The sequence below is a fragment of the Numida meleagris genome, chromosome 14, assembly GCF_002078875.1.
Source record: "Numida meleagris isolate 19003 breed g44 Domestic line chromosome 14, NumMel1.0, whole genome shotgun sequence".
NCBI lineage: Eukaryota > Metazoa > Chordata > Aves > Galliformes > Numididae > Numida > Numida meleagris.
The window spans coordinates 12,884,282-12,905,543 of NC_034422.1; the positions used below are offsets into that span (position 1 = coordinate 12,884,282).

Genomic DNA, 21,262 nt, shown 5'->3' on the forward strand with positions numbered 1-21,262 from the left:
TGTGCAGTGATGCTGCTGCAACACCAGAGGCTGCTCGGCCTTTTCGGCTCAGTTCAGAGCCTACGAAGGAGGAGAGCACCTTGGACTGCGGACAAGCGTGCTGGGGGCATCGCTGCCAGGTTTTCCTGCTGGCTGGCTTTCAAAGCTGTTGTCCACGGCATAAGGATAAGGCGATAGGAAGTGCTAGAGGAGCTGCTTGGAGCAGGGAGAAATCACAGGTTCGGAAGCTTTCCCAAACCCACAGTTTGCAGAGTGCCTCTGTTTCAGTGATGGTTTTCAGTAAGGCCTTGTCCTATCCACGTGAAAACCATGAGGACCTGTAGTTAAACCCAATATCATGGCTGCAGGGTGCCATGGAAGATAGATATCTCTCTGGATTCAAAATGGCCACAGGATGTGAAACGCTGGTTTGGAGAGAACTCCCAATGTCCCAGATTGCTGCCCACCACCAGCAGCTGAGGCAGGAGTAACTCCATGTACGCATTTCCTACCTACCTGCATGGGTGCCCAATGCTTGCTGGTATGAAGATAAGGATGCTGAATCAGCTGGGTGTTTGGCTTGAGCTCTTCTTGCTGGCTTTCACAAATTATAGTCATTTGAGACATTCTCCTGCCACCACCCCACCCCTGCAAATGACAGGAACCTGCCTCCTCCCAGCTGTGGAAGCAGCCCATGGGAATGCCCAGCACACTGCTGCATGACAGTGCATCCAGCTGCAGAGCAGCTCTGGTAGTAGGTGAGAAGAGCTGGGACCCACATCACTTCCTGGTGATCTGCACCTTAGCCCTGACATCCTTTCATTCAGCTCTGTCTCAAGTCTGCAAACCTTGTGCTTCTGTTTCATTGCTTCAGGTGTTTTAATTCTTTAGCTGATGTGAACCCAGCATCATGCATTTTGGGAGTGGTGCAAAGTCGCTGAGTCCCTACAGCTTTTTTGGAGTTGGACCTCCTGAATTCATCCAGCTCTGAGTGCAAGCAGGACTTGAGGTGCAGCTGGGATTTTCTGTATAATGGAGCTGTAGATACCACAGTACTCTAGTTAAATGGATTTGGGGAAACTGTAGGGAAGGAGATGAGGGTGAATCCCCATCCTGGGGGTCACAGCTCTCCTCTCCTCCCCATGGATCCATGCAAGGTCAGATACAACCCACAGCAACCCCTGAGAGCCCCTCTTTGGGTGGCTGAGCAGCTGGAGGGTTAATGGGTCGAAAAGGCTCCGGCTTCCTCGGTGGGTGGAAAGGTTTAACTCTGCCCTGCCGCAGCCACCATTTTTCTGGTTGGGTGAGCAGGAGGCTTAAAATGCCACTTTGGCTGGCAGAAAGATGGGGGCCAGGAGAAGGGTGAAGTAGAAAGCTTTTTACTTCCAAAAATAACTGCAACAAAATGAGGAGGTCGGGGGGTGAGAAGAGAAATGGAGAAGCACCTTCCCTGGGGGCCAGCACTGAAGTTTTTACCCTCTGAGTAAACAAAGAAGGAAAGCTTGGCTATGTGAAAGGCTCCTGCTAGGGTTGTAATGATCTGTGCAGGCTGGCGTGAGAGCAGATGGGAAACAGAGCATCCTCCTGTCCTTCCTTCCTGCTGGCTGTTTGCAACCATCAAACTGCTTCCCTACCTTCTCTAACTGCAGTTCTCTCCCCTGCATGGCTGGAGCTGGGACAAGGTGGAGTTGGGATGTGTTGTCCCAGCCCCACATCCCAGCCTGCTGTTTTCCCAAGAATGGGCTGATCCCAGGATGGAAGCACTTGTGGTGCTGCACCAGGGCAAGCTTTGGAGACAGAGAATGGATTGGGGTCTGCTGTGCACAAGCCCAGGCAGAGGCATGAGCACCCTGGGCTTGGCTGGGGACTGACGTCATGGACAGGGTTTGGTACGTAGAGCATCTCTGCTGGCCATGGGGAAAGTCTGTCTGCAAAAGCTGCATGTGTGGGGCCCTCCTCTCAAACAGTGAGTTTGCAAAAGAATGCCTCACAGAGGGTGTTTCGCAGAGTGAGCGTTGGGTGGGCATTTTATCACTGGTGGTGGCCGATGTGCCAGGAAATACTGTTATTTCTTCCCTTCCTGAGCTGGGAGATGATAAACACTGGGCTCTGCCTGCATTCAGCTGTGATCCATCAAGGCAGGGAGGGGGGACTCGGACCAGAGTGTGGGTGAAGGGAGGTCAGCAATTGTGTAAACAGGCACTTCAGGGTTCACCCGAGCTGGTATTACTGTAATTCATTAGAGGTGTCAGCCCTCTTTGTAGTCCTTGCTTGGAGAGCCCCTCGCCTGGCAGCCCCTAACATCCAGCATTGCCAGCAGAAAAACAAACAGCGTGAGGTGTCCTTGTGAGAGAAAGGGGCTTTCCTGCAGCTGGGATGGGGGTTTGTTTGGGGGGACCCCAGCCCCACTGGTGCTTCCTTGCAGTGACGCACCCAGTTCAAGGTGCTTGGGACCAAGCTGCTTGCACCAAACTGGTGATGCTGTTCCACCTGGTGTGCATCACAGGATGGTGCAGGGCTCAAGCAGGCTGTGCACTCCTGTGGCCTGATGCAAAGCTTACCTTGTGTTAGCAGCTGGGGATGGAGTGGGGCTCTACACAGAGTCTGCTGAGCTGTAGTGCTGGAATAGGGCTGCAACAGCTTGTTCCATTCCACTCACCACTTGCTCCACTGCAAGGAGCACCAGTGCCCTGCTCCCAGCAGCCAAGTAGGCTGTGCCATACATAAACCCTGGGGCTGGTGCTGGAACAACGTGGATGGAGCTTGGGGAAGTGGCTGCAGCACTTGGGGCTGAGATTGTACTGCAAGATTCATCCTCTCAGTGGGGTGACTGTCTCAGATGTTGTACTGCAGCATAGGGATGCCCACATGCATTCTCAGGAATGCAGAGGGATTTTCAGAGCATCAGGATCTGATGCGGTCTAGTCTGGTCCTCGCAAACCTGACGGCCAGCACTCAGCTTCTCTCCTGGGCAGGACTGCAGCATCCTGGTCCAGTTCAGCATCACTTCCCAGTGTTGGGAGCATGTTCCTCTGTGATGTGAAAGAAGTGGGCAAATAGGTGCAGAGTATGCAAAACTGCTCCCAGATGTGGGGGCCTGGGAAAGCCCTGTAAGGACTTGCGGTTTTTCATGGTCAGATGGCATGGAAGATGATTTCTGGTTTGCTCTGTATCACAAAGTTGAACTAACTTTTCTGCTTGCAAGGAAAGGCTGGGATGCACACAATGTGAGTGGTAAATGTGGCATAAAGGAGAATGAAACCCGTGACAGAAAGGTGAGATTTGGCACCTTTGCAAAGCCCAAGGGGTCAGAAGCTGTCAGAGAGGGGCTGGGCTGGGGAGGCAAGCATGCAGTGCCCCCTAAATGGTTCTATATTTAGTGTGAAAACCTTCAAGCAATATTCCTGTGCTTTTCCTCTCTTTAGCGTTTCAGATTTGGCCACCATTGCAACAGGCCAAGCTCTGTTGCACCAGCACAGGAGCTCCTGGTCCTGAAGGAATCCTACCTGCTCCTGCAAAGCACAAAGACAGTGCAACAATGAGCGGACGGCCCTGGCCAAGCATACAGGGCACACCCACAGCTGAAATAACGGGATTTCCTTCAGAAAATAAGCATGAGAGCACTAGATGCACTTTGGCTTTCATGAGGTTGTTGACTCTGCTGCAAGTCTATGGAAATGCTTGTGATTGGTGCACTGATCTCAAGCTGGTGCTGCTAAGGAGGGATGTGCATTGCTGATGGGGTGAGAGGAAGACCCTGGGATGCAATGGAGCTGCAGTGGAGCAGTTTTGGAGACCTCTGTGCTGAAAGATGAATTGCTGGCCCCTAGCTCTGTCGTTGCTAATAAACCATCTGGCATTGCTTATTTTAATTGCACTGCACTCCAGCTTAGGGCAGGTGAGCAAAGAGGGTGCCCTACATTCTTGCAAGGTGGCATTTGGTTGGGAATAATTGTACTGGGTGAGTACAGGATCCCAGCACTGGAGCCTTTGACTCCTGGCCAAGGGAGGCAGGTGCTTTCAATATTAGCCCTGTTAAGCGTCTCTGATAGGGAAAGGTGTTTGCAAGATATGTACGGTGGAAGAGAGGCTGAGGAGGGGGTTAAGCCTTAGGAGCAGCCCCATCCTTCGCTGTGCTCTGCCCTTCCCATGCTGCCTGTCCGTGTGTCAGCTGTGCTGATGTGTCGGTGGTGGCCTGTCACCCAGAGCACCCCGAGCGGTGACAGCCTGTGCCACGCACCCCATGCTCTCTTCTCCCTTCCTACAGCTGCATGCTGTGCTGTCCCTTCCTCTGCTCTCCTGAATCCTTCATCCCTCTATGCCCAGAGTCTGGCTATGGTTTGCCTGGTTGGGATATGGGAGTGGGGGGAAAAAGCACTTTGTGGCCTTTGGGCTATACTGGCAGGTGTTTGGTAGGTAGTTTTTGGGAGATGGGACTTGTATGGGACTTGGTTCCCACATACAACATCTCCCTGGCTGCCATCTATCCTGCTCTGGGCACATCTCATTTCCCTGCTTGCCATGGCAGCCCCATCATGGTGCAGAGCATCACTGCTCCAGGAGCAAGCAGGGAACGCATCCCTTGCACTGCCCATCCATTCACGGTGTTCTTCCTCTCCCATGTTCCCTCCCACAGCCTTCCTCTGTTCTGGCCCATAGGCTCCCACACCCCGAGCCCTCTATCCTTGCACCAGGGCTTGTCCTGGCTCCATCTCCCCAGTCTGGCAAATGAGAAGACATCTTTATGTCTCAGTGTTCCCAGAGTTTGCTGATAAATGCTGTCTCCACAACCCCAGCCTTGATTGACTTGTTATCAGGACAAGCACGGCTAGGAAGCGACCCATGACCCTGCCCAGGGAGGTCCTGAGAGAATTGCCCTTATCGGCCCTTTCTAAAATCTTCCCTTTTCAACATGACAGAGGAGCCTTGTCCAAGAAATGTCCAAATACAGATGGGGCAGGGAAAGGTGTAGGGTGCTGTTGGTAACAAGGGATTCTTTTGCTGTTTGCTGAGTGGGGCTGAGGCTGGGAGGAGCATCCTTCCCATTGGAGGGGCCAAGCACTGTGGGCAGCGGGTCCTCACACTCTGCCTTGCTGGGCCAACCTGCTCCATGCAGATGGATTTCCCAGCTTCACGCCTGAGGTTATCAGGGAAACAGACAGCAGATAAGAATGTCTGGGGCAGAAGGAGCTGTGGGAAGGGCTTGGGGGCTCCATGCGGACCTTCTAAACTGTGGGGTTTCCCCTCTGAGAGGGAGGCTGGGCTGTACCTTCTCCTCCAGTGACCTCTGTTCGCCCCTCAGGAAGGATGATCCGTTCTTCTCTTCCTCTAGACGCCCTTATGGCAAGCCACCTTTCAGCCTAGCCTCATCTTTATATAGGCAACATGTTGGGGCATTGCTGTCCCACTTTCCCTCTGTGTCACCTCTCCATTGGAGCAACCAGCTGTGTATAGTATTTCTGCTGCTACCAGGCACGGTTGGGTTAGGGTGCCAACAATGAATTTTGGAGGCCACCCTCCAGCTCGGCCTCCCATCCCTTTCTACACATTGGCTTGTCCCTTTGATGGGCAGGCAAATGGACTGTGTGGGTTGCTGGTCCTACCTCTGGCTCCCTGCTGGGGATTAGTGGGTATGTGCTCTTGCCAAGTGCTGCCTGTCACTGAGTTCCCACCTTTGATCAGGAGTTAGCATTCCTGAAGTGCTCCATCTCCCACATGTTGCGCTGATCAAAGGCAGCTGTTGCCTGGACCCTCCCCTGAGTGCATTTGCACACATCCAAAAATACAGAAACATGAAGGAAACCTAAGTAGGTGGAGATGGTGATGGATGGAGGAAAGAGTGGGCAAGAGGCAGCAGCAGGTGGAACCCTTCTCCTTGCAGAGGGTCCCATCTGTAGTCACCAGAAGGATGCCGGTAAGCCTTCATGGGTCAGGAGAGATGCTGACGTCTGGCTTGGGGCATGCCAGGAAGGGGCTGGACCTTATCTGTCACCTGAAGGAAATGCTGTCATTGCTGGGTGGCAGTAATTGCTTGGATCAGGTGCAGCTGCATGGCCAGCAGGATGCAGCCAACGTCTCCTGTGGCTTTGTGGGGTCAGGAGGAACCTCGCCTTAAAGCTGATCCCAGAAGTTTGTTTGCACAATGCCAAGGTGTCTACAGTCTCTCTGGAGGACCATTGGTGTCTCTGCTTGGGTGATATGATGTTGGAGTCTTGTATGTCTGCATCTCTAGGTCCAAATGCCCCATGCCAATCTTGGTTGGTGCCAGGGCTCCTCTGAGCTCAGTAAAAGCTCTCCTGTCCTTATCCATCCTTGCACCTGTCTGCTTGTTACTCAGCAATACAGTTTAGCTTTCAGGCTCTGGAAAGACACACTCTGCTCCAAAGCTGCAGACAGGAAGTGCAGAGACCAGGACCACAGGACAGACTTGCAGACCACAAAGCAGGCAAACCCAGGTGATTATTTATCTGGATGAAAGGTGAATTCTGCCCATGGTGATGCTGCAGCAATCAGCAAGGAGAAAAACGTCCTCTCCATATAGCAGAGGATCTGTCCACTCTGAGTGAAGCCCTTCAGAAAGGCAACATGTTCTATTCCTCCCATGGGCCCCATCTCCTTGTGCAGCATGATGGAGATGGATTAATTGGGCACCACACTTCCAAGACCTTGGTATCCTTCCACTAGGACCAGGTAGGACAATTTGCTCATATGAGGTGGGTCCAGCCATTCCTGCTCCCAAAGATCAAAGTCTCCTGCAGTCTGGAGCTGACTGCAGCAAAACTGAACTTAGGGCAGCATTTCCAGCAAAGCTATTCCAGAAATGTTCTCTGCATGCACAGAGGAGCGCGTCAGTGCACCGAAAGGAACTGGTGATTGTTGCTGAGTCACACTCATCCTTGTCCTTGCTAGTACCTGTGGGTTAATTAAATTAGGTGATAAAGGTCCTCGGCCAGATAATAGCCCACTCTGGGAACACCCTGAGGCTGAATTTTGCTCATTACCCACATCTAAAAGAAAAGGGAGTGGAGTACTGCCGAGGAAGCTGAGTACCTCTGTCACCTGTTGCCCTCAAGGGCAACACCCTTGCTCAGCACCCCTGCACAGGCTCAGGCACCCTAGAATTCCTCGCAGCATCCTGCTGCTGGTCCAGTGAGGGTGACCCTGGCTCCAGTAGCCCTCACGTACCTTGCACTAGCTGCAGACAAAATGCTCCTGCTCAGACAGGCATGAAGGGCTGCCCGGAGCTGAGCTTGTCCTTCTCAAGCAGGACTGGCAGCAGGCAGGGTGGGCAAGCTGTGGGCGACCTGGAGCAAAACTCTGGTGCCCTTTTGGACACAGGACAACAAGAAGCATCTCTTCAAAACAGTGGTGTGCTTTGCATCTGACCCTTCCTTGTACCCAGGGATGGACAGGACCTGCAGCAGCAGCTTCTTCCTTTCTCTCCTCCAGCCCTGCTTCCCAAAGTTCAGCTTCTTGGCTGCGGGCAGCCCATAACAGTGTTTTACAACAAGGTGACCCCTGCTCTTTGGTGCTGTGCAAGCCCCTGTCCATCCTGCTGATGAGCCGTTCACCAAACAGGTTGTGACAGCTCGGCTGGAACCACGCAGGGTCCGCGTCTTCTGCTGTCGGCAGTGGGCTTGGATGGAGCGCTAGTCACCCCCTGCCAGGCACCGGGAAACCTTGGAGGAGGGGGTGAGGGGACAGGCAGCGCCTGGACCCTGCCACTAGCCTGACAGCCCTACACAGGGTTATTGGCAGGGACAGGAGAACTGCCCCGATCCTCCAACTGCAGACACCGAGGCTGTAGGTTGATGGTGCATCACCTTTGCTGGGTGCTTTGCCCACTGAGTACCCTCCTGAATTTAACTGAATGCAATCCCTGGGCATGCACATGGGATCACCTGAGATGTGTTTCCATGGAGAGAAGACCAAAAAACACTATGCATTCAGTCTGTTTCTGAGGATGCTCTGGTGCAGTTTGGGGGTTGGGCTGTTTGACCTGCGCCCAGTGCTATGCAACACCCGGTCTATTCCCTACCCACACCATGTGCCAGCAGCAAAAGGGCTAAAGATGGTCTTCAGAGCAGATGTTCAAGCACTTTAAGCTGCTTTCCAAAGCCCTCTTTGAGCCTTCTCAAAGGCCCCCTTCTTCTAGGGCCTCAGGTTCCCTCCCACCTGCCTGGGACTGGGATCTCTCCTCAGAAATGAGCCTGCCTTGGGGCTCACTTCACAGGAACTTCCCTTGCTGATGCAGCCACCTATTTCTGGCACCCCAGAAGTCCAACGTTTTGCTAGAACAAAAAACCCTCAAAGATAAAAGTTGTTCCAGCTCTTGCACTTGCCAACATAAAAACTGGACCCAGAGGCACTCTTGGGAGTTTAAGTGTACAAAGAAAATCAACAATGAAGTCTGTATTTTTAAAGCTTGTGCTTCTGTAGCTAAATCATTTCATCTGGGGAGGCTAAAACACATTATTTCTAAAGAGGGAGGGTTAACAAAGATGTACATTTCTGTGGTTCTGGCAAAAGCCATGTTTCCTCATGGGTACTGACGTAGCCCAGAGCTCAGCTGTGTGGAAGACATCTCCCTGGTGTCACTGGGAGCTGGCTCTTCATGGCATGAGCCCCCTCAGAGGGGACAGACACAGCAGAAGGGTACTGGGAAAGAGCAAACCCTATTGCAGGAGGGGCTGCTGGGGAGAGACTGCAGCTCCAGGTGGGGCTGGGGCAGGAGAGGTCCCGCATGGCACAGATTAGCTGGCTGCTGCCTGGTGGCAGCTCTGTCCTGGCAATGCCTGCTTAGGAGGACAAGGACAGAGCTTTCCTGGCCAGTACGTGCTGAAGGTAGGCCTGCCGGCGGCCACAAGCAGCAGGTGAGGAGGAGATGGGGAGGGAGAGAGGGGGACAGGCGTCCCAGAGAGGACAGCAGTGACAAGGGCATGGTCTTGCTGTGTCAGTGATGGTGCATGAGGCCCTGTCAGTTCCAGCCTATGTCCCAGTGACAGGCTGACAGTCCAGCAAGGACGGCAGCAGAGGGCAGGAGGAGTGGGGCCCTGCGCCGACATCTCATGCAGACCCCTGGGAGGAGGGGGGTGATGTGAGCAGGAGCATCTCCTCACGGGCTGCAGGAGGAAGGCTTCATGCTGTGTGCTTTCCATTAGAGCAGAGCAGCAGACAGCCATCCTGAGGCATCCTGCTCTCTCCTTTCTCCTGTGCACTGAGCCTGGCAATCCTTCCATTCCCTTCCCTGGAAATGCAGGTGTTTCCCTTCCTGCCCACCAGGAACTTATGCTGCGCTCCCCAGCTACAGGCCTGCACCCTAGTCCTAGTGGGATGGAGCAAGGCCCTTCTGCCATACGCTGCCTGGGTTCGGGGGATGGGGAAGTGGGGCAGCACCGGGCCCAGCAGTAAGTCCAGCACCACCACCTGCACTTCTTCCTGCGGGCAGAGCTGGAGCTGCGCAGGAGCTGAGCCTCCTCCTGCAGATGAAGCCTTCTGCACGAGTCAGAGCTGGGCCGTGGGGCTGGGTGCGAGAGGGACTGCTCCAAGAGGAACAGCCCCACTTCCCTGTTCAGCCCCGTTGCTAAGGCCCGTTGCTACGGGCGTTGCTAGGGCCTGTTGCCAGGCCCCGCCTCATCGCGCCTGCGCGCTGGCGCTGCGAACCCACGTGATGCAGCGGGAAGATGGCGGCGCCCAGGGGCGGCGTGTGGGACGCTGAGCGGCGTTGGGCCTAGTGCGGTGTTCGCTTGGGTTGCTCTCTGTTGCCGACATGTCGCGGCTCATCGTGAAGAACCTCCCCAACGGGGTGAGTCTGTGCGGCTTCTAGCATTCGGGGCCCAGGAAGGGAGATGGATCTGATGGCTCCTGGGATGGGAGAGGGACGGGGGAGGAGAGGTACCTCACGGAGAGGTCTTGGGAGGGCCCACAAGGTGAAGAGCAGGTGGAGGTCCTGGGGAAGCGGGAGGCTTCCGGGAGAGATGGTTCTCGGCTTGCTGGGAGGAGGGATTCCTCGATGGAGGAGCAAGGAGAGGTCTTGGGGTAGGGCCGTTGGTGGTTATGGGCTGTGGAGGTGCCCTGAGGCCTATGGAGGAGCAATGAGCTGCCCTGGGGATGGAGGGCTCTGCACAAGGAGTGCTTCTGGTTCTGTGGGGTAAAGTCAGGAGGTCTCCTGTGGCTGCTCCCCAGCCCATGCCTTTGCCCCTGGGGCACTTCCAGCAGCCTCTAGGGTGGAGGAGATGGGCAGTTTGTGGCCCCCTATCCTTCCCTTCTTCCCAGGTCGCCATGAGAAGATGTGAGTGGTGCTGCTCTGCTACATCTGACCCCCTGGGGATACTGAAAGCTGCCTCTGGGTAGGCTGGATGCTCCACTGAAGGCATCCCAACACCTGGGTGCAGCTTTTAACTATGGAGGTCTTGTAGGCCCAGAAGAGTACGTGTAAGGAATTTGTGGGGAAGAGGACAAACTTTCATAGCTGACATGTATTTCTTATCAGACTTGCCACAACGTGGTGTGATTTCTTCAGAAGTCCCTTGTGTTACTAAATGCTTTCCTTTAGGCTTGTCAGTAAAACATCTCAGTTGTTGCTGACCTGCCTTCTTTTTCTCCTTCCTCTTTTCCAGATGAAGGAAGATCGCTTTCGGAAGCTATTTGCAGCCTTTGGCACACTGACTGATTGCTGCTTGAAGTTCACCAAGGATGGTAGGTTCCGGAAATTTGGCTTCATTGGCTACAAGTCTGAAGATGAAGCTCAAGCAGCACTTGGCCATTTCAACAGAAGCTTCATAGACACCTCCAGAGTCACTGTGAGTTGTTAGCTAAAAGTACCTTCTTTTGATTCTTAAGAAACTTAGATGTTAGGGATTTTGACAGTCTTAGAGATGAACAGCTCAAGGCCAAAAAAGTCAGTCTGAAGATGAAGTCCTTTGCAGCAAAACAGCAAAGCCTGATGCCAGGCCTCATTGCTGGTGTCTCAAGCAGGTACTTGATATGAATGGGCTGTCTTCTGTGTACTAGCAGTGATTTCAGTATTGATTGGAAAAAGTGTCAGGTTTTGAGCTGTAATAATCTGAACTTTTGAACTTGAGCGTATTTTTTCGTTCATTTAAAGTGATTCATCTTACTGTACTAGACAGGAATTTTCATTCATGATAAGCAGGAGAACTTATTTGACTCTGTAATTGAGCACAACAAAATCCCATCTTGAGTAAGTGTGAAGCTGTATATTTCTAGAAAGAACATTTGTATTGGGTTGTCTGTCCTTAACCTGCACACTCCATCCTGTCAGGGTTATAAGAAAGATTATTGATTAAGATGCATCCTGCAGTTTCAGAACAAGACTGCTAAAGATGAGTTTAATTAAAAACTTGATTTTTTTCTTCTCAGGTTGAGTTATGCAAGTGTTTTGGTGACCCTTCAAAGCCCAAAGCATGGAGTAAGCACTCTCAGAAAGTCCCTGCCTTGGAAAAACAGCCTGAGAAACCTGTGACAAGTGCAGCTCCTGCAAGCACAAAGAAAGTAAGTCTTGCTTTTTTCCATGAAGGTCTGACACGTGTCAGTGACTTGGCAGAGAGAAGGACGACCTGGTGTGTGGAAAAGGGGACAGCTGATGTTGGAGTCCTGATTCTGGCATTTTCTGCCTTAGGAAATTTACCTATTTACCCTCTATCGTTAGGTTACCTGAGAAGTGTTACTGGCTCTGCTTCTAGTATGGCTTTCTAAAAATGGCTTCTCTTCCTAGGATAAAAAGAAGAAAAATCCCTCAGAAAACTTAAAGGAGGTGAGTAGCGTTTGAGTTCCAATGTCTACATTGTTGAGAAGTTATATTAAAAGCCAGAGTTGAGTAGCCCTTTTCTGTACTCCTTTCACTGTTATAAATTCAGGCAAGAGGTATGATTTAAAGAACACCGTGGCAGTCCAATTCCACTGTAACAAATCATGATTAAAACAATCTCAACACTGAGAACTATTTTTTTTTAATTTTTCTTTTTTTAATCATTAAGTACTTCTCCATGAATAACCACTCTATCCAGGACAGCTCTTTCAACAATTGTGTTTTCAAATCACATGCAAGTTGTGTCATGTTTAATTTGCACATCTTTTGCCGCCTTTAAAATTTTCTTGTCTTCTTTGAAGTGTTTTCTAAACATTAAGTACAAGAAGGAGGAGGGCTGAGAGATTGAGAAGATGTTAGTGACTTCAGGTGCTCACCTTGTGAGTGTAAAGTGGACTGCTCCTTATGAATTGTTTTTTTATGCTACTGGAAATAAGATATCTTTGAATTTTAACATGCTACTACTTCACTTTTGTCTGTCTTCACAGTTTTTTTGCTTGGTTTATTTTCCAACAGCTGGAAGAAGATAAAACATTCCAGGAGTTCTTGGTGGTTCACCAGAAACGGTCTCAGGTGGCCACTTGGGCTAATGACACTTTGGCAGAGGAGCCCAAAAAGGAAAAATCAAAGCCAGCAGCTGATTATTTGAACTTTGATTCAGATGAGTCTGAGGATCTGAGTGAGGAGGAGGAGAAGGATGGGAGTGAATCCTCTGAAGATGAGAAAGAAACCAAAGGTACCAGAAGGGGCTATCACCCTTTGCTTGGCTTTGTCTCAGTGAATGTGAGAGCAGGCATGCTGCTGGGACTTGATTCGGTGTCCTGCTTACAAACAGAGACAGTGTAATCAGAAAGGTAGTTTCCCCGCGCATAACTCATTCTGTGCACTGTAGAAGTATAGATGGCTTCCCAAATATGGAGAAATGTGGGAAACACTCTTTCTGATATTTAAGGGAATGGCATTTGTGCTTTCTCCTGGGTCTTTAATTCAAAGCCTAGGAGAAGTAACAGGGCAGTCCTCTCCAATTTGTTTTATACATGAACTATTGCTTAAAAGAAAGCAAGCAGGAATCCAGTCATGTCAGTCTAGAAGTGCTGATTTAAAATTGCTCTACTATTTTCTAGTCTTCTCTTTAGGTGGAAAGCATGAAGGAGAGGAAGGTCATAGTGATTGTGCCCGTCCTCAGCTTTAACCTGGTTGCGGAGAGAGCAGCAGTGTCTGTGTGCTAAACTTTGGTCTCTCCTTTCTGACAGCAAAGAAACGACAGGAGAAGAAGGCAGCTACTAGGGAAGACCTCTCAGATATGGATTACCTGAAATCTAAAGTAGTGAGGGATTCCTCCTCCTACTCTTCATCCAGTACAGAGGAAGAAACAGATAGTGATGAAGTGGAAGAGGAAAGCAAAAATGAGGAGGATTCTGGCATTACAGAAAATATCAGCACCCACATAGGAAAAAGGAGGAAGTCAAAACCCCAAACAGCAGAGCAAGAGACACCACCAGATAAGAAGAAAGAAGGATCCACACTAGAGGTAGAACTGAATTACACTTTTATCACGCTTAAAGCAGGAGCTACAGAGGATAGTATATGTTTGTTGATCACTCCAGGGATGTAATTGAAAATTTGAAGTCTGTGAGAACCTAGGTACCAACTTTTTTGGCTCACTGGGTGGGAATCATTTAAAAAAAAAAATAAAAAATTGTCAGATCTCCTCCCGATGCTAGTTAAATTCCCCTTTCTGGAAAACAAGGCTTCCTAAGAGGTAGTATTAGTACCCCTTTCATAGGCTTTTCTCTCTTCTTATGTATGTCTGCAGGGAATACTTTTTTGCAGTTTTTTTTTAGCAGCTGGGATTGACCATCCCAGTCAAACCTTGCACCCTCATCTAGGTCCTCCTGCCCAGGCTGATGCAATTGGTTTTCTCCCCCACTCTTCAGCCTCCTGCTTGCTATGCAAAATCACCTTGTTGTGTCATGACTTCTACAGTTTTTCAGTCAGCTTCTTTTTTTCCAGTTCTCTGCGCAGCAGAAGCACCAAGTCAGTTCAGCAGAAGCAAGCACACCACACACAGTGAGACTACATGGTGCTCCTTTGAACATCACTGAGGTAAGCTTTGTTCTTGAGCTGAGGATTCCTAGCTTGAACTCAGCAAGATCTTTGCACAGGCGCTGTCTTCACTTGGTTGAACTGTGCTGAGGCTTTGTATGGGCAGTCGGGGAAGCTTTTTACCTGGCTTTGTGCAGAAATGTTGTATGAGGACTGCTCCAAAAGTAATGCCTCCTATTTTATTACGTTGGCCTGTGATATGAGAGGTGGATGTTGGTATGGCAGTAGGAGTTGACCCTTCCCACCAATATTCCATTACATTTTGTTGCTATGCAACAGATGGCAGCAGAGGGGAACTGACAGTGGTATCTGACATAGAAGTACGTATGAAACAAAGATGTGGAATTGAATTCCTCCTTGTGAAAAAAATTACTCTCATTGACATCTGTCGACATTTGCTGATCACTGATGGAGACCAAACAGTGGATGTGAGCACAGGGAGGGGTGGGTAGTGTGCTTCAGCAGTGGTGACAGTGACTCTGGGTCACTTCCTCTGGTGCAGATTTTTACAAGCACAGCATCCAGGCTCCTGTTCATTGCTGGTGAAAATACAGAGCGAATGGTAGTGAAAATGTTGAAAAATAGTATTTTGTAGCTGAGAACTGGTTCTGTCTGATAGTATTACGTTGCTTTTTATATCTGTTGTAGCTTTCGTGGAAATAAATAGGAGGCATTACTTTTGGAGTGACCTACAGATATTACACATGGTGTTTTTATAGTGCTTGTTTAAGACAAAATAGTCTGAAGCCCGCTGTCTGTGTCCAATAGCCCGTTTAAGCAATTCTTATTCTTCCTGCAGCAAAAGATTCGAGAATTCTTCTCACCTCTGAAGCCAGTGGCAATCCGGATAGGAAAAAATGCCCAGGGGAAAAATACAGGTAGTGTGGAAGAGGGTTGGCTCTATGAGTCAGATGACCTCTCAGTCACACCGTTGCTCTTTCCATCTGTAGTTCTACATTACTGGCATGTGTCCTGATTATTACAGACCTTTCTGTGACTTTGCAGCTCACCTGCCCTAGTTGCTGCCCATAGGATGCTGTGGGCAGAGTCATGTTGGCTGTACTCCTTTAGGGTAATGCAGCAGACAGGAGCAGGAGTCTTTTCTTTGATTTGTCTTTGAAGCTTTCCTAAACTTCCCAAACCATGCCAAGGAAAGGCCCCTTACTCTGGGAAGAGCTGCTGCTGCAGATCTACCATTAGACAAGGGGCTTTCCTGGCAGGCTGGGATTACTGGAGTTACCCATCAGAAAGTGCAGGTCCTTAGAGCTGGCAGGGAACTTAGTAATATGCTTTCCTTTCATAGCCTGGGAGCAGATGCACCTTTTCTTTGCTCTTGAAGGCACCTGTGGAAGGCCTACTTCAGCAGTGAAGTTAGGCTTGTTCAGTTTATACATAGAGAATGAGCTATTAAAAGGCAGCCTTCCAGTCTGACACAGCCATTTTCAGGCTGGATTGAAACTTTAATAGGAGCTGTATGCGTTATCTGTAGGAATCTGTATTTGAAAAAGCCTGATTCACGCTTAATTAGCCTATTAGTGACTGCGTTTCCTCGCATGATGCTCAGCTGAACCTTTGCTTCCTCCAAGGTTATATCTTTGTTGACTTGAAGAGTGAAGCAGAAATGCAAAGGGCCTTGAAGCGGAAGAAAGAATACATAGGTAAGCGCTGTTTGTTCCTTGTTGTTCTGACTGATGTCAATGACAGAGTGCTCAGCTGTTAAAGTGTTCCCTGTGAAAGAGTCTCCCATTGCTTTAGTTTCTCCCAGGCAAATGGTGGGGGAGATTTCCTCTGCACAGCTGTTGTGGGATAACCAGTTGCCATGTAAGTTCCATCAGGAGCAGCTTAGAGTGAATGACCTGTGTGCGTTGCTCTTTGACTCTTACTATTTGTCATGTGCCTGACATGTATCTTGGCTCTTGGTATAAAAATGATACAGTAAAAATAAAGTTGGGATAGTGCAGGGGATTTGTACAAATGATTCTGCGAGCCTGCATTTGAAACCTATTCTTGGTCAAGACCTTAGTGAAACTACTTACACTTGGAAAAAATCCCATGCAGGATGGGAACATATGCTTTGAAGCCTGTGGATGAGGTTGACAGAATCAGAAGGATTGGAGCTCTCCGAAGGGAAAGGAGTCTGAAGCTGGCTAGCAAATGTTCTGCTAATCTCTTGCAGCTCTCATCCTTTTAGACAGAGTTCTACCCAGTTTTTTTGAATTGTGATTGCTTCTGTCACTGCTGTAAGCCTAGACTCTTAACACATTGATATTGATAGCCCATGGCCTCAGGAAGTATCTGATGTGCCTGTGTATGTTTGTTGACTAGGTGGGCGATACATCAAGGTGTCCCGATGTGAGAATACCCCAAAAGAAACTGTTACAGTAAAAACTGATGACCAGCCATGGCAACGAATGAAGAGGGATGATGAGGAAGAGGAAGATTTGTCTGAATCAGGGAGACTCTTTGTCAGAAATCTTCCTTTTACTAGCACTGAGGAGGACTTGGAGAAGATCTTTTCCAAGTATGGTATGTACTTGCTGTAGGACTGGGATTTGCAGGGCTGTGTCTCCTTGCAAACAGAGATTTGCTGGGTGGGAGTGGATGGATGTATGAATCTGTGCATCTCACACCTCTCAGTCATAGACTCCAACCATCTTCACTGCCTGGTGTGACAGCATGCAGCTTCTTGGCTTTGAAACTGATGCTGTTGCTGTGCCACTTAGTTCAAAGTGTGTTGTGTGTGCATCTGCCCTCATTCCTCTTATCTCCAATCCAGCAATCAAAGCCATGTGTGCTACAACTTATCTGGACTGGGGGTGGTATTGCTGGGCCTGCCTTGTTGGTCTGCAGCCAGTGGCTCCTCACCCAGGCTTGTGGCTCACCATACACCTTCCTGCAGTGTGCAGAGCTGCTCTGCTGTGGAGTGTGGTGGCTGTGTAAGTGATCTCTGACAGAAAGACCTTTCCTCTTGCAGGGCCCCTCTCAGAGATCCATTTCCCGATTGACAGACTGACCAAGAAATCCAAAGGATTTGCTTTTATCACCTACATGATTCCTGAGCATGCAGTGAAGGCCTATGCAGAAATGGATGGGCAGGTGTTCCAGGTACAGTGACTGAGTTTCATATGCTGTCAGCCTACAGCTGGTGAAGGTGTTTATTAGGGAGGTGGACAAGTGTTTGCTCCTATGTGTTGCTGAACAGAATTCCTGTAGGTGCTAAAGGGTAGAGTCAATTCTGCTTTGCTGTATGGGAATGCAGTTGCCTCTGGTAGAACAGCCTGGTTTGAAGAGTTTCACAGATACTGAAGTCTGAGCTAGAGGAAGGAGGTCTCAGTCTGTCATGCTTTGTATGGTTGTTCTCAGTTGCAGTATGTCTTTCTGGGAAGGAAGGTTACCTACTTCCACCTAGTTCACTTGACTAAGAGAAGTGCCTGAAAGTTTCTTACCTCTGCTTAGTTCATGAGTTTCGGAGCTTCTGATCAATGTTTATAAATATCTCAAGTGCAGGAGGCAGTTGGATGAGGACAGACTCTTTTCAATGGTGTGTAGTGATAAGACAAGGAGCAGTGGCCAAAAACTGAAACATAGGAAGTTCCACACAAATATGCAGGAGAAGTTCTTTACAGTGAGGGTGACAGAGCACTGGAGCAGGCTGCCTGGAGAGATTGTGGAGTCTCCATCTTTGGAGATATTCAAGACCCGTCTGGACACCTACCTGTGCAACCTACTATAGGGAACCCGCTTTAGCAGACAGGTTGGACTCGATGATCTCTAGAAATCCTTTCCAACCCTTGCAGTTCTGTGGTTCTGAATTTCACCTTCATTTCTTCTAGGGCAGAATGATGCATCTTTTACCCTCCACAATCAAAAAGGAAAAAATTGAAGATATAGATGCAGAAGAATCTACCTCCTACAAAAAGCAGAAGGAGGCCAAGGACAAAGCCAGCAGTGCCAGGTACGGAGGTGTCTTGTAGCAGGATAAGACAACACAACCTGCCAAATTCCCAGATGGCCAGAATGCATCTTTGTGGGGGCTGTATAGATTCCCAAAGTCAGGAAAGAATTTGTTGTGCAGCTTTCTGTTTCCTTTATCTCTTACCTACTTGATTCCTCTTTCCAAGTAGCTCTAGTAGTTCAGTGAGTAGCATAAATGGAGAGAAACGTGGTTTTCAGTGGCTTTGTGTATGAATTTCTCTGGTATCTAATAAAAATTGATCTAATGCTGTAACTCTTCAGGGTAGTGGCTACAAATCAATTATGTCTTTCTCATCTGCTTGGCCACCTGTATTCTAAAACTTGCAGGAGTTATCTTTCTAACAGATTGTTTTGAAAGGTGACAGTATTTTCAGATTTCGTGGGCAAGGAATGCAGCCTTGCTCACACAGGATTTGTGCTTTTAGGAAACTGTATGGAAAAAGCATATTCCTCTGAGACAGCTTCCAGCTATAACTGTATAGCTGTGGCCACTGACCTGCTAGGGAAGAAGAGCTAAGGTGCCAGCACTGCTGCCTTTGTTTGCCCACCAGTCATGACTCCCTCTTCCTGTCCATTCTCTAAGGGTGTTCTACCCTACTTTCCCCCAAGCTTATTATACTGGCTATTAGTGGTGGCCTTGAAAGCTGTTCTTTTCCAGGACCACTGAAGAGAGAGATGTCAGTGGAAGTAAAAACCGCAAGACTTTGAACCCGCCTCTTCTTTCTCTTTCCAGCTCTCACAATTGGAATACGTTGTTTGTGGGGACAAATGCTGTGGCTGACGCCATTGCTCAGAAATACAATGCTTCCAAAAGCCAAGTGCTGGATCATGTGAGTTGGGTTACTGATCAAATGGGGTGGGAGACCATTTTCCAACTTGTTTGCACGTGGCCAACCCCTGCCTGGTCCTTTTGCACAGCAAAAGCTGATGTGCAGCCGTGAGCTCGGTCCAGACTGAAAGATCAGTGGTCCTGTAGCCTGTTTGTAGGTGACAATTTCTGACACTGGAAGTCAAAATGACATTGCTATCCCTGCTCTTTCCCTCCTAGTCAGGCTTTTCTGTGGCTGAAGTTTGTATTTGTACATGACTAAAAGTTGGTGGGAATTCACATACTAAAACTTAAGATCCTCCCTGGAAACTTCACTTTCCTTGAGAAGTCCTCTGGGTCCAACAGCAAAACTTCCAACAGCAAAACTTCCAACAGCTTCAGAGGAACTCGAGCATTGTATCTTCCAGTTCTCTGCCAACTTCTGGTTGCTCCTAATAGCAGCAGGAACAACAAGTGCTCAGCATATTCCTCGAGACCCTTTGCTTCTGTTTTGAACTCATAATGTGTTGTTGACTGTTGTTCTTGCCTGCAGGAGAGTAAAGACAGCGTGGCAGTGAGGATTGCTCTGGGAGAAACTGAGCTGGTCCAGGAAATCCGACGGTTCCTCATTGAAAATGGAGTTAGTCTGGATTCCTTCAGTCAGGTGAGATGCCCACCATGAGGCTGCAGAGTGGACCTGCCCCTTATGCCTAGTTCTGACATCCTGTGCTCTCTGAGATTTTTAATTAATCCTCAGCATCGTGCAGGATTGAACTATTAAAAGGGTTTTGAGTTGTTCTGAACTCTTGCAGATGAAGTTGTGTTTGGGATAGTTGAAGTATGTGCTACGGTGTGACAGCATGTTAGAAGCAGAGACCAAGTCCTGTGTCCGTAGCAGGATGCATCTGGAGCTGAAAACTCTGTACGTGAGAGTTTGTATAATGGGGTTTGTGCTGGGGTGTGAATCTTTTCAACAGGAAGTCTTTTCTGAAAGGTTGTTGGCACTTTTGGATCCTGGAAAGGTGTGACATGGAATGAGAGAGCGCGTTGTGTTGAAAATGAAATCTTCAGTTAGTAAGAGATTGGTTTTTGCTTTTTAAAGTCCCAAATCCTCGTTCCCCTCTTCTCCCACTGAATGTGTTAGGCTGCTGGTGAGCGGAGTAAAACTGTGATCCTGGTGAAGAACCTCCCTGCCAGCACAAGCACGGCAGAGCTGGAGGCTGTCTTTGGCAAACATGGCAGCCTGGGCAGGGTGCTACTCCCAACCGGAGGCATCACAGCCATCGTGGAGTTCCTGGAGCCAACCGAGGCCAAGCAAGCATTCACCAAGCTGGCCTACTCCAAGGTGAGTGTGGCCAGGGGTATGCAACTGCCTGGAGAATGTGGATCTTTGCTAATTGTGAAGCTGCAGAAAAGAGTGCATACTAAAATGTGAGATAAAGGGGGGTTTTGAGAGGCTCAACATCACTATGTTATTCCTTCATTCTTAGATTTAGGGAGATGCCCGGTGCATCCATGTGCTGCAGTAGCTGAGTAGGACTCTCAACGTGCAAAAAAAAAAAAAAAAAAAAAAACCAAAAAAAACTGGAGGAGGGAAGCTGTGACAAGCGTACAGAAACCCTCTGTGACCTGGGAGAGGGTTTCTAATGCCTTTTGCTGTAGAGTTGGTACTGAACCCTGGATCTCTCCTTGCAGACCCTTTCCTAGCTGTGGCCTTCCTTGTTCCTTGTCCTCTGGTTTCCATGGACTTGTTCTGTATGAGGTTGGATACTGACTCTCTCCTTCAGTGAGAGATGGTTGAGCCAAATAAAGATATTGCATAGTTTTTCTACTGCTCTTTTCCATAACAGGGTGTTTGAGGGGAAAGTGAAGCTGAGAGCAGACCTTTCTTCAGGCCTTACCTTCTGCTCTTCACGTTTCTCCTGTGTTCTCTCCACAGTTTCACTCTGTGCCGTTGTATCTGGAATGGGCTCCAATGAGTGTCTTCTCCAGCCCAGCCCCTCAGAAAAATAACAGAGAGGCTCTGGAAAAGGAGGGAAAAGAAAGGCTAGTACCTGGTAAGAGCTTTAACATTGTGTCAGAGGAATCTGCCTTTGTTTCTGTGCTCCTTTGCATGTAATGTGGCAATGCTGACATTCCAGTACTTCTTGATGCACTGGAACAAGTTGCCCAGAGAAGTTGTGCCCTGGAGGCATTCAGGGCCAGGATGGGGCCTTGGGCAGCGTCATCTGGTGGATGGCAGCCAGCCCAAGGCAGGGCAGTTGCAACTGGATAAGCTTTAAGGTCCTTTCCAACCTAAGCTATTCTATGACTTTGGTACAGAACCAGCCTCATGACATCCTCTACATGCTTCCTAGGCTCACCTCACTGCATGGTGTGGCTGTTGATGTTCCCATACAAGCGTTTGACTCAGTCCTGTCTCACTCCTCACCTCCTGGATGAGATATGAACAGTGTGGTACTGCTTAGAGCACACTGATCCAGTTTGGATTGGAGCTGATGCTCTGGGCAAGGGCAGGAGATTTTTGGTCCGATTTGCCTTTGGCAGCAGCCATCGGGAGCTGT

At 49.3% G+C, this 21,262-nt stretch overlaps 1 protein-coding gene across 1 annotated transcript in view; it reads left to right on the forward strand.

The window, feature by feature from the left end:
- RBM19 (RNA binding motif protein 19) overlaps window positions 9,630-21,262 on the forward strand; it is a 47,548-nt gene continuing 35,915 nt past the window's right edge. Inside the window, exons 1-16 of the mRNA XM_021412775.1 lie at window positions 9,630-9,784; window positions 10,599-10,781; window positions 11,362-11,493; window positions 11,717-11,755; window positions 12,326-12,545; window positions 13,063-13,340; window positions 13,823-13,915; window positions 14,715-14,793; window positions 15,502-15,573; window positions 16,241-16,441; window positions 16,890-17,020; window positions 17,749-17,870; window positions 18,624-18,720; window positions 19,252-19,362; window positions 19,843-20,043; window positions 20,638-20,755. Coding sequence (XP_021268450.1) covers window positions 9,749-9,784; window positions 10,599-10,781; window positions 11,362-11,493; window positions 11,717-11,755; window positions 12,326-12,545; window positions 13,063-13,340; window positions 13,823-13,915; window positions 14,715-14,793; window positions 15,502-15,573; window positions 16,241-16,441; window positions 16,890-17,020; window positions 17,749-17,870; window positions 18,624-18,720; window positions 19,252-19,362; window positions 19,843-20,043; window positions 20,638-20,755 — 2,113 coding nt within the window. The 5' untranslated portion in view covers window positions 9,630-9,748. The remainder of the gene's footprint in view (window positions 9,785-10,598; window positions 10,782-11,361; window positions 11,494-11,716; window positions 11,756-12,325; window positions 12,546-13,062; window positions 13,341-13,822; window positions 13,916-14,714; window positions 14,794-15,501; window positions 15,574-16,240; window positions 16,442-16,889; window positions 17,021-17,748; window positions 17,871-18,623; window positions 18,721-19,251; window positions 19,363-19,842; window positions 20,044-20,637; window positions 20,756-21,262) is intronic.